At 46.3% G+C, this 12,121-nt stretch overlaps 1 protein-coding gene across 1 annotated transcript; it reads right to left on the reverse strand.

Annotated features, from left to right (window-relative positions):
• Positions 1-505: 505 nt before the first annotated feature.
• Positions 506-7,513, reverse strand: LOC115315782 (P2X purinoceptor 7-like; the record flags this gene model as incomplete). The annotated part of the gene is made up of 3 exons (XM_029975087.2): positions 506-659; positions 7,204-7,419; positions 7,482-7,513. Coding segments are annotated over 3 exons (402 nt in total), but the record flags the coding sequence as incomplete, so codon positions are not given.
• Between the last annotated feature and the right edge of the window lie 4,608 nt (positions 7,514-12,121).

Genomic DNA, 12,121 nt, shown 5'->3' on the forward strand with positions numbered 1-12,121 from the left:
TTTTGATGACAGCCTTTGGATTCTAGAAGGAAAATGAAGCAATCCGGTCGTGCGACTCAAATCAAATTTGGGGGTTTTACGTGCCAAACCAACGACGGGCATCTGGCACGCCCCAGCGGAGGACCGAGGATTAATTTCGACCACCTGGGGATCTTTTGACGTGCAACCGAAAGCTCGATTACCAAGGTGCCTTCTCCGCAATAAACCTCCATCAGATTGCAGGCACCTCGGCCGGGATTCGAACCCGCCACATGGGGATCCGTAGGCCGGCACTCTCGCCTCGGAGCCACCGAAGTGGCTTCCGTCGTGTGACTGTATGCGACGTAGGTGCACTGGCTTTGGTTTGACTACGATCATGTGATCATAGTTATGGTCACATGATATCGTAGATAATAGGTCACGTGATTTAGAGGATTCCGTTCATGGCTACGAGTGACTTCACACACATGCAGGGAGGGTGAAGAGACAAGGGAAGGGGGTTGCGTGGTCTCTGGGTCAACGCAATTTATTCTGCATCCCTGTAGCCCGCATACACGTCAACAGGGTACCTGCCCCTGATTGTCTTGACCACACAGGATGGCAGGGGCCACCTATTCTTCTTTCCCAAGCGGCTCCACAGCCACAGGGCACACTGCCTGTAGGCTGCAAATCTGTAGTGCCTGGAACAATGACAGAGATTGGATGTAAGAAGCAAAGCCTATCACTCTGTTGGCAAATTCTACACTTGTTGCCATTTCTCTAGGCATGTAATCATACTCTGCTTTTCTGTTACGTCCACTCCAGCTATCACATAGCAGAATCCCTATTTGGCAGTCCATGTCGGATGGGCAAGACATGGAAGCCAAATTGAAGTGAACTGCTGCAGATTCATTCTAAATGCTCCAGAGTTAAAAAAAAAACTAAAAAAAAAACGATAGGCCTTGGTTCTCCCAACGCACCTCCAACTCCAATCGACACAACAACCAGTATACACCGGAATTAACAAGGAACGAATATCTGTTGCGTGGTCATGATACATAAAATAAGTTCACAGGGTCCCAGTTCATAATTGTAGATAATATCTGTCATTGGTGTTGGTGACGAATATTGCATCACTGTGTTTTGGGAAGGACACATGAAAATTATGTGCACTGGCCAGAGGGAATGGGAGCCATTCATCCAGAACGGTGGAAAGCTCCCCATATGATGTTGTCTAATTTGGGACAAAACAGTGCAGTTCGTAAGCCTGTGAAGTAGTGGTGTGCAAATATTGGTTCGAATCAAATAGTGCACTGTCGTTTCTAGCATCAACAGCGCAAAAAGAGCCGGTTGCATCGGCTTCCCTTTGCAGCGCGAAGGTTATGGCAAACATTGTACTATTCGATTTGAACCAATATTCGCACACACCTACTGCAAAGGTGTCCTGCACACAAGTGCCAGGGAATGTGAACTCATCAGAGAACGTCCCAATTTTATATTGTCTAAAGTGCTGTGGCACTGCCGAAGCTTGGCATTGATACTGGTGATTAGGGATTTGAGAATAGCAGCCTGGCCATGAGTGTTCTATGAAGCTCACAAAGAACAGTTTTGGTGTAAACATACGAGCTGAAGTGCTCATGCAATACTGGAGTGGCTCCAGCAGTTGTGATTTCATGTCTCTCCGACACAATCCGTGTCAATATCCGAACATGTCATTCTGACAGCTCCCATTTGCCATTACAGCGGCTACCACCCCCATGTGTTTATTGGTCCTGAATACCTTAGGGCTCAGGGCACCGCAATCATTTGCTATTTGGTCATATACGCATCTGCAAGACACACATATCAACATTTTTTCCCGTTTCAGACTGCGATATGTCTTCCATTATGCTGTGTTGATTTAGAGGTGACACTACTATCATCAGAGTAGTGGGGATACATATGAGCCCCCCCAGGCCTCCCCATTCTTGCGCGAGAAACTTTGAATTTCAGTGTTTATTTCAACGAATAGTGTTGTTAGAAAAATATTTTAACGAAAAATGATGCGATACTGTTTGGTGACCTATTCCAATCTCGAATCCTTTCTGTCATACTCACCTATGTGGGCACTGCAACATCATCTGTTAAAAAAAAAGCATGGATCTCGACGACGACAGCCTGCTTCTGAATAAGCTGTCCAGACATGGCACTCCTAAAAAACTATCCCAGCATAGCGTGCAAAGAATGCCACACCAGCGGTGCAAGTGTTGTTGGCACCACAAGGAACATGTCGAGATGATCATCCACCGGCTTCAGGGTGTCTGGCATCTGCATCCAAAAATAGTGTAAATCAAGACCCAGGCGCCCAATAATTATCACCCCACCTTGAGATTTTGGCTTTTCAGCTAGATCTCGGGATTAAGGGATCGAAGCTAGGAAGGATTGGAGGGCAGGACGCCTTGACGTGTCTCTGACTGGGGTGTTTACTGCCCTATACCTCCCATAGATCAAAAGCCGTCCCAAAGTGGCAACAAAATATGTTACGGGAGCCAAAGTGTCATGCTATCAGATGCCGGAAAAGTTACGTCAGAGAAAACGAGCAGATGCAAGTGTGGCTGTTGTCGTGGCGTCCCACCTTGTGACAATCAAGTGAGCACAAACTATTGTGCAGCTCTTGGCACAACAAACTAGGCAGCTGCCATACGCACATGGACTCTTCTGGCATTGCCAAAATTCTTGACGTGGCAGATTTTTATAAAAAAAAGTAAGCAGACGTAAAACAACGCATTGCAAGCGTCCCGGCTGGTGCCTTTGTTGCAATCATGTTCACATGCACGTAAGGGCAACTTCGGCAGGCTTGCAGTTACACGTGCTTCGTCGCGCGGGCGGAGACAACGGCAGTTTGACCGAAACCGAAACCATGCCACTCCGCGCTCCGTCACCAACTGCATGGTTCCCAAAATAGTATGCAAAATGTAACTGTCCAGCATACAACAATAAACAGTCCAGCGACTCGTGCTTGCCAGGCCGGCAGGCGAGGTACAGGCTAAACACACAGAAAAAAAGAACCTGAGCGTATTGATGCAGGACGCTGCGAATCAAGGTCAAAAAAGTTCTTGGAGCGCTTCTTGCAACGACTGAACTGGAGACAAACAAGCACGCTGTGCGGGTTCAGCGTGCAGGCATTGCCTTCTTTGCTTTAGCTCACTTCTCTTCACCAACTTTCTTTCGCTGCAAATTTTTCACGTACCGGGGTCCCTCTCGAAAGAAATCCCACTAGGAAAAACCTAAGTAATCAAAACTTCGCCAAGCAGTCATTGAGTTAAAGAGGGATTTTTATAGCAGCGTATGATTTAAACAAGAGCAGGAATGTCGATGCGTTTCAGTTTAGTAAGCGCCATATCTGCAGCGACGTGGGGACGGCAACACACGACGTCGCGCGAGCGCTTCAGCTCAAAAAGTAACTCCCGCCGCGCAAAAACGTGGTTTTGTCTCACAGCATGACGGCATGTTTGGCACCCGATACACTAACGTCTAAGAGTCCGCACACGCCCGCGTCTACCGCTAAAAAGAAAAAAAAAAAAAAGACGCGAGACGAGATTTCTGAGACGACGAGTGCACGAAACGCGAGACGTCGGGAAAAATCATGCAAGACCAAATAGACGATTAATACAGGGTACCTTGTGTCGGGTGGCGTCTTGTGCGACCTAGCTTACGCATGCGCAATTACGGTTCTCAGTTTCGTTTCGTTTTTGAAAGCTGACCAAAATTGCTTCTTTGGCGCAGGCTTGGCACAGATTAGCCATATTTCGGTGAAATGTAGCAGGATGTAGCAAAGTTAGCCCCTTGGTGCAGTTTGGCGCAATTGGCGCAGCAATCACATCACTGCGCTGTTTATAAGTGTGTCTCACTCACGCCTGGACAGATGCCTCCGAGTCATCAATGTCCGCAAAGACATCCTCGCGTGGCTTTCTGAATACGGAGGGCATTATGCTTATTGACTGCATGTAACCGGCCACCACCATCAACATCGCCCCGTATGCGGCTACCCTCAGGTGATTGCGCCATTCACGAGAAGCTGCCAGGGAAAGGGGCGGCAGGTACGCTCTTGCAGCATGACAATGCTCATCCCTACATTCACCGTACTCCCTCGGCCTAGCCCGCAGTGACCATCAGCCATTCAGCACCATGGAAAAACCACCTATGACAACCCTATTTCATGGACACTGGTGAACTCGAAGCGGCTGTTCAGGCGTGGGTGCAAAGCACTCCCAAAGAATGGTCCCGGAACGGAACGGAAAGGCTGCCACACCACTGGAACAAGTGCGTTCGTCTACAGGGGGACTACGTTGAGGAAGTCGACACGCCTACCGACCCCTAAGTGGACAATATCTGCGTAAAAATAAATCGTAAATCAGTATGGTACGCCCCCCATATGGCTGCACTGCCCTGACAATTATAGTATGGGAAGGAGGACATTTTTTATTTTTTGGAGTGCATGGCCTGCAGTGGCATAGCCAGAAATTTGTTTCAGGGGGGTGTTTTATATTGCTGGTGTGTTTGTGTGTGTGTGTGGGGGGGGGGGGGGGGGGGGAGGGGGGATACTTCGCATCGCTGGGCGAATGGAAGGTTTCTAGTTCGCATTGCCATTGCATTGTAAACGGTGCACGAACCAGAGCAATGAGCCTTCAATGACTGCCGTTTTGTGTAGTTTCTTGACCAAAAAGCGTGCAAACACCGCCTAAAGCCCCTTCTGACAATTTGGATACTGGAGTAAAGAAAATGACTTTTGCCGATAGGGTTGGAATATAAGTCTCCACTTGCCTTCTAGAGGAAAGACGTAGTGGCATCCATGGACTCAACAGCAATCTGTGCCTATGTCATCGTTCTCAAGTTTTTGATTGTTTTGACCAGAGAACATTGCACTCGCTTGGGACACCCAAAAATTGAAAGGATGCATTATGGAAATGCCGAAAATAAGAAATGCTGAAAGAACAAACCGCCGAAATCTCAATTAGCCGAATCACCCGGTACCAAAGACCAAACAATTCCAAAATATTATGTTCGACACGAACCTACAGGGTTCTAGATTGAGAAAGTGGAAGAAACATTTGTTCTGCCAGAGGAATTCTTTGTTTGTTGAATATGATCTGATAGTTTGTGCGTATTTCTCAAAGAAAGCTAAGGATGTTGAGCTTGTCCCAGTTGCCCAAAGCGGCTGTCAGGCTCTCTTGTCACATGCTTTGCTTCTTGTGTGGTAGATGACGACGTTCTAATCTGATTTCTGCCTCGATGTCGTCTTCGAGCGCAGCTTGCACATTTTTCATGCTCCTAATTTGGCGGAAGACACTTCCATGATTCCAACACACTGGTGCAGCTAGCATCTGCCAATACCGTACCAAATATGGCGATTAGATATGTACGCATTCTCACCTTTCGGCGTTTTGCTGTTCGGCACTTTATTTTTCGACGTTTCAATGTTTGGCCTTTACATTTTGATTTTCGTCATTTTGATATCGGCCCCTGTTTTGATGGGCTTGAAGGTCACACGCAGAGACTAGACCAGGTAGAAGGACGAGTATGTCTGAGCTGAAGGTGCCAACTGTACTGTCGACGTTGACAGTGCACTTGAAGCAGTTGGTGTTTGTTTCTTCTCAAAAAGATTGCCCAGCATCAACTTAGCTGGCATAGCTAAGCTCATTTTTAAGAGAGCAACAAGGCATTGATGCACGCAAGATAAAGTAGGTGTATGCAGTTTTCTGAACTCTTAGCTCTGAGAAACAAAGTGACTGGAGCATCCTTCCCCAACATGGTTGCGAATTACTACGTCAATATCATAACTTCGTGCTTATTTATTTGTTGCTTCGAAAGTGTTGTTCTGTAGTATAGTGCTGGTCCAGTCCATAAAGCTAGGAGGAAAGAATCTGGAAACAGTAATTCTTCGTTTTTCCGAACTTGGGAAAATGTAAAAGCTACGGCATCAGCAAGCCAATCGGGGTGTGTAACAACAATGTGTGTGACAACGTAATGTCTTTGTGTACTCCTCCTGTGGAATCTTGGCACGTGCTTAGCTCCGTCGCTCAGACTGGCCCACAAGGGCAGTAGCTTTCACCCTTTGTTGAGTTATGCTAAGACAGAAAAACAAGGAAACTGCATGAGACGAATACAATCTCGGGAGTGAGTTAATCTTCGCCTCTCGTTGACAAAGTAGGACTTTCAAGCCTTTGCGGCCACCTGCTCTCTGCGAGCTTGTAGAGGGGCTTCAGGCGCTAATTCGGCTCTGTTCAGAGACACCATTTGAGCAAGCTGCGAGCCAGACTTGGGTTTCTGACACGGACTGCGTTATCTTTGTCGTTTGCGCCAAAGCCAAACGTGTGGGATATCCACTGCTCTCTCGAGAGACAGAGAAAGAGAAAGGGAGAGAGAGGGAACCTTTATTAGTTACACCATAGTCCGGTGCTTGATTGGGGCCACCAGTGCTCACCCAGTACAGCATGGACATGCTGTACCAGTAGGAGCAGTAGTGTATCAACGAGTTGAAGCTGGAGGGGGGGGGGGGGGGGGGGCGAGCCAGCCTGCCTAGTCAGAGGGTCGAGAAGGGTGAAAAAGAGGGAGGTAAGGGAGCTTTGGGCATGGGGACAACGCCGAAGCATATGTACATCCGAGGTGTCGCCTTCTATTGCTCTCGACGAGGCGAGGCCGTCTCGACAAGAGACGAGGCCATGTGACTGTCATATATTTCATAGTGCTATTGTTGCATAACATTGCATCTAAACAGAGCAAGAAAATGACATATCTAAACTGATAACCGCAAATGCAAGAAAAAATAGCGCTCCATGATCTGGCCTAACAGGAAGAAGTGTAACGCTCGAAGAGGGCGGTCTCATCAGAACAGTTTGTTTAGAACATATAAGAATATGTGTAGTTTATAGTGGGACAGTAGTTGGAAGTGTTCGTGTTTCTGTATTGAACAAATGACTGGGTGGTAACTAGACAGGCTGCTTCTCATTTAGTCTCTTGAAAGCCTCCCTGGAGCGCTATATTGCGCCTGGACAGTGGGTGTTATGATTAATTTCACTATCGGCAATACAAACAATTCATCGACCGCTTCCCAGGATGGTGCTAAACGTTCATCTAGCCTAACAACAAGTTATTACAAGTACGTATGTACGCTGTGAATCGGACAGTGAACGTAGTTGCCGAGGGCACGGTCCTCACCGAGACATGGTGAGTTTGCTCACGCGCTAAGCATGACATCGTACTCACTCGCTGGCACTTGCGCCCATCCCTTGCTGCCCGTAGTGCCGCATGTTGAGGTAGGCCAACCTCAACACCCCAGGGTTGAGGCACAGGGCCTCGAAGTCGGGGTGGCCCGTTACGCAGCCCTGCCGGCCCTGCTGCTTCCGTGCGACGGCCGGGTATTCGCGGCAGCAGACGCACTCGACGAGGGTCTCCATCGGCGCGCAGGAACCACATAGACACCTTTTCAGGAAACACGCATCAATTGCCCATTAAAGCGGGGTATAATGGAGCGCACCACGTACCAGTCCGTGTTCCCAAGCCGCCCGGTTCCATCGTCGGGTTATGGTGTACTAGAAGACTGGGCAGTGTAGCGAGCGCCGGCGGAAGGGGGGCTCTTTCAGCGATGACCGGATCGGTGGCCGCGAGAGGGCGCAACATGTAGTAGGCGTGCTGCCGGATTGCGGAGCTCAGGCAGCGGTAGCGCTTGGCTGGCTTGGCGTTCCGCACGAGTTCGATTGTTTCGTATTGTTTGGCTAACCCTTTACGGTATTCTTTATTTCTGCTGTTTCACATATTATTTATCGCACTAATTCGTTGCCAAATGCTTTGCCCGAGACGTGCATCTTCGGGCAGGACGCCACAGTACACATCCCGACACTGCTAGAGCGATCAAGACATTGGCGCTTTCTCGGATTTACTTCGAAAGAGTATTAGTGAGGACGAACTTTTATCACCTGCATTATAGACCCGAATGAGCTTTTTCCCCAGCAATTAGAACTTTGCTGAGATCCTTTGGTTTCTCATAGAAAAACCGGCGATCGCTTGTTCGCGCTAACAATGTTGCGTTCTGAATAGGCGGGAAATCCATCCCCCAAGGAAACGTTCGGAAAGTCCCTTGAAAGAGACGTCCCAAACGTGTGTAATCCCCTGGATAACGTAGAATAAGCATGCTGATGGCATGATACCTAAACAAATGTGTGCTTTTGTGACCCCATAATTTCGCTGTCACTGTAATTGTGGTCAATGAATTCCGTGGTTGAAGCGCACTACCCTAATGAAATGTTTCAACGTTTGGGAAAACAAAATGGGGCTTACAAAACGGATTATATAGTCTACTTCCGCAGGCTGCATGGAGGTGCCACAGTCGACTCTCCTTGTACTTTTTGAATGAATACTTCCTTATTAGTATCTGAAGCACTATTCATGTGGCGTTTTTTGTTGTTTTTTTCCTGCACAAACGCTTTTTAACCGGGTGAACCAACTGTGAATCAACAATACACACGGACTTCACTGCGTATGTTTCGTATTTTGATTAGCGCCACTACTCCGCTATGGGCACGTTTCGTATTTTGATTTTGCGCCACTACCCCGGCGTGGTGTCAACAGTCGAGGCAAAATTTACTGCTGTTTGCGCGGGGTTTGTTTCTGACTTGCCGGGTACGAACTGAGATATGTCCCGGGACTCTATGAACCCAGCGCAACCATCAACGAGCCAGAAATTTGCTAGTGTTACCAAGGGTAGGGCATTTGAATTGGGTCCACGTCAGTCTTGGGTAGTAACGCGTTACTGTAACTTAATTACTTTTCTGGTAACTTGTAACTGTAACGAGTTACTTTTTAAAAATGTAACTTGTAACTGTAGTTCTATTACTTTTTTCTGAGGTAACGATGAAAGTAACGACGTTACTTTTGTCGTTACTTTCCAGCTTTTTATGAATAATATATCACTGAACAAGTGCAATTTATCTATTCCTCGAACTTTCCAAATCGTCTGTTCCGACATTTCGAGTGTCAAGTTGGCTTTGCACAAACTTGTGAATACGTTCTTTCTCGCGAGTCACGAGCCGAATATAGCGACGTGTAGATTTGATGAAAAAACATCTAGTTATCTTTACGCACGCGCTTGTACTTTGTGACTGAACACTTACATCTTAACGTCTTGAGCACTATTTATGTTGTGTTTTTTTTCATTTTTTTGTGCAAACGCTTTTCAATCTGGTGAATCAACCGTGAAAGAATACAGGCGGAGGGCGCTGCGTATGTTTTGTATTTTGATTAGCGCCACTACTCCGCACTGCGCATGTTTCGTATTTTGATTAGCGCCACTACTCCGCACTGCAGATGTTCCGTATTTTAATTTGCACCACTACTCGGGCGCGGAAACTTTCAAACACTAATTTCGAGAAGCAACTGCTGCTAAGTTACAATTTGAAGTAAAAAGCGTACGTCTTAATTTTATGCAATAAAACTTGGTGAGGGGTGTTTTCTAGCTTTTAATAATTTTTTGTGTTATAGAAAAGTAACTGAAAGTAACGTCATTACTTTTTAAAAGTAACTGTAACTGTAACGAGTTACTCTTTTGTTGCGGTAACTGAACGGTAACTTCGCTACTTTTTTTATAAAAGTAACTGTAACTGTAACGAATTACTTTTTAAAAGTAACTTACCCAAGACTGGTCCACGTTTACCCCATGCAATTCCTTCCAGCGCACCAGTTGGGCACCTCTCAGCAAGGGCAGGAACGTGTTCGCAATTAAACGAGGGAAACTTTAAGACACTAATTTCGAGAAGCAACTGCGGCTAAGTTACAATTTGAAGTAATAAGCGCAGTTTTTAATTTTATGCAAACGAACTTGGTGAAAGGCGTTTTCTAGTTTTTCCTAATTTTTTTTTGTGTATGAAAAAGTAATTGAAAAGTAACGTCGTTACTTCTTAAAAGTAACTGTAACTGTAACGAGTTACTATTTTGTTGAAGTAACTGTAATGGTAACTTCACTACTTTTTTCTGAAAGTAACTGTAACTGTAACGAATTACTTTTTAAAATTAACTTACCCAAGACTGATTTTAATAGGGAAATCCGCCGCGCATGACCGTAATTCGACGATTTTTAGGATCTTTAGGACCCGTAGATAGAGTTACCGCCATAAAGAGACCATCTCAGAACGCTCCGGAGGGCCCCTTTAAGTGCCCTCAAGTGACAAATTAAAAAGTTAGTTAAAACATTTTAGTTGATTAGCAAACTAATTACTTAATTTCACCTTTTTTCTAGAGGCCGCCATGGCCACTAACACTTCCCCAGGGCTCAAATTACTGTATCTCACGTTATTTTCTTTTCGAAAATTTGGTGCAGCTAAAAACAAAAACACCCTGTATATACCAAAAGTGGGGCCACCACATCGATTACGAATTTAGCGGGCTTCACTTGTATTTGGTCGATGTCATGGCGTTTGCTCTTATTCAATCCCATAAATACACGGAGAACTCCCAATTCGTCTGTCGAGTGTAAAAAACATGTGCCGCTTACGTTGTGCGAGATAAACGAGGAAGCATGTCATTCCGCGCCCTAGAGGGCAGGTTAGTGAAATGTCTCTTTGTCTGTTTGTTGCGATAAAACATTTCAATTATCGACTGCTAAGCAGTCATAGGATGCTTCTTGGGAACTTCACTGCTTATATCCGTAGGACTAATATAAGTGATTCTTCTACAGCGAAGCTGTATACCTCTACCGGCCAAGGAAATTTTTGTGTCATTAGCGTTGTAAGCAAAAAACTCCCAACGAACAATTGAAGGCAAAACAGCATATCTCCTTTGACACCAGGGATACAGCACACAACTCAGTATCTGTTTTAATAAAGAAAACCTCAAAGTAATTACCACAACACAAGAATCAAAACCTCATGATGTATGATAAGGCGCGTGTGAGCAATAGGAACGCCCTCCCACGCGTTCCGGTAAATATGAGGTTTGCAGCTGTTCCGAAAGGGGTTGACATCATTCGAAGACCTCGTGTGAAATGGAAACTGCATAATGGATGATAACGACGCCTGCAAACAATGTCAAGCACGTTCCTTCTCCCCGCGTGTGTTTTCGTGTCGGCGTTCTCACGGAACAAAGACTTCAGAAGATTGAAGCGAAAAGTACAAACACCACGCATACAGCATACAGCACAACGTTTGTTTCAATAAAGAATAAGCACAAAACAAGCATCGTTACCTTACGCTCGTTTCCTCCTTGAGCGGCGTCGCCGTCGCCGTCAGCGCCGCCGCGCGTTGCATTATAGGGCGTTTCCCATAATAATGCCACATGTGACGTCACGTGTCACGTCACCGTCGTGAAGCCACACGGAGCCTAAAATTGGCGGAAAATTTTCAGCAAAATTTAGCTGACAATTTTTCTTTCGCGGAAAATATTCCGCTAGTTTTTTTCCCTCAAATTTAGCGGGGACATTTTCCAGCCAAATTTAGCGGGCAATTTTTTCCGCTAAACTTAGCGAGAAAACTTTTCCGACAAATTGAGCGGGGAAATCCGCACAGTTTAGCGGGGAAATTTACCGGCAAATTGTCTCACAATTTCGCTCTAAATTCCCTACCGTACCCAAACCTCCTCACCGCACCCTTCCCTCACCCCGCTCAAGAGCTGCGCTCTAATGGAATCACAGAGAATTGTAAACGTCTGTAATTTTTTTTTATTCCTGTGTATCGCTTTACTTCAGAGGGCAATATAAGTTCATGGTAATCTGCCATGAGGCTAGTGAAAGTGCAGAAAATAAAACAATGCACGTTTCAACAGCACCAGCTCCGACGTTACTTTCAGCACGCTCGAAGTGGCGAGAACCACAAAATTAACAAAAAATTAAACGAAGACACTTAAGACTGCTTACGTGTAAGAATGCGAAAGCATTCCTACACACAGCGCATTCGTACAAGCAGCGCGCCACGTCTTCATTTTTCACACCGCGCTCCGGCGGTGACATCACCCTCCCCCAGTGCCCAGGCGCGGCGTCCGCGTCGGCTCCACGGCTTCCTTGACGATGCATCTGCGTTGCTCTGCTTTTCTTCGTGTTTTATTTCTGCGGCGTGTCTGCTTTGACCTTGAGCGCCCCACCGGCTTCAGTGGCGAAGCATCTGCATTGCTGTGCTTTTGGCCAATGTGACTTCACGTG

The sequence above is a fragment of the Ixodes scapularis genome, unplaced genomic scaffold (assembly GCF_016920785.2).
Source record: "Ixodes scapularis isolate PalLabHiFi unplaced genomic scaffold, ASM1692078v2 PGA_scaffold10__122_contigs__length_95168666, whole genome shotgun sequence".
Taxonomy (NCBI): domain Eukaryota; kingdom Metazoa; phylum Arthropoda; class Arachnida; order Ixodida; family Ixodidae; genus Ixodes; species Ixodes scapularis.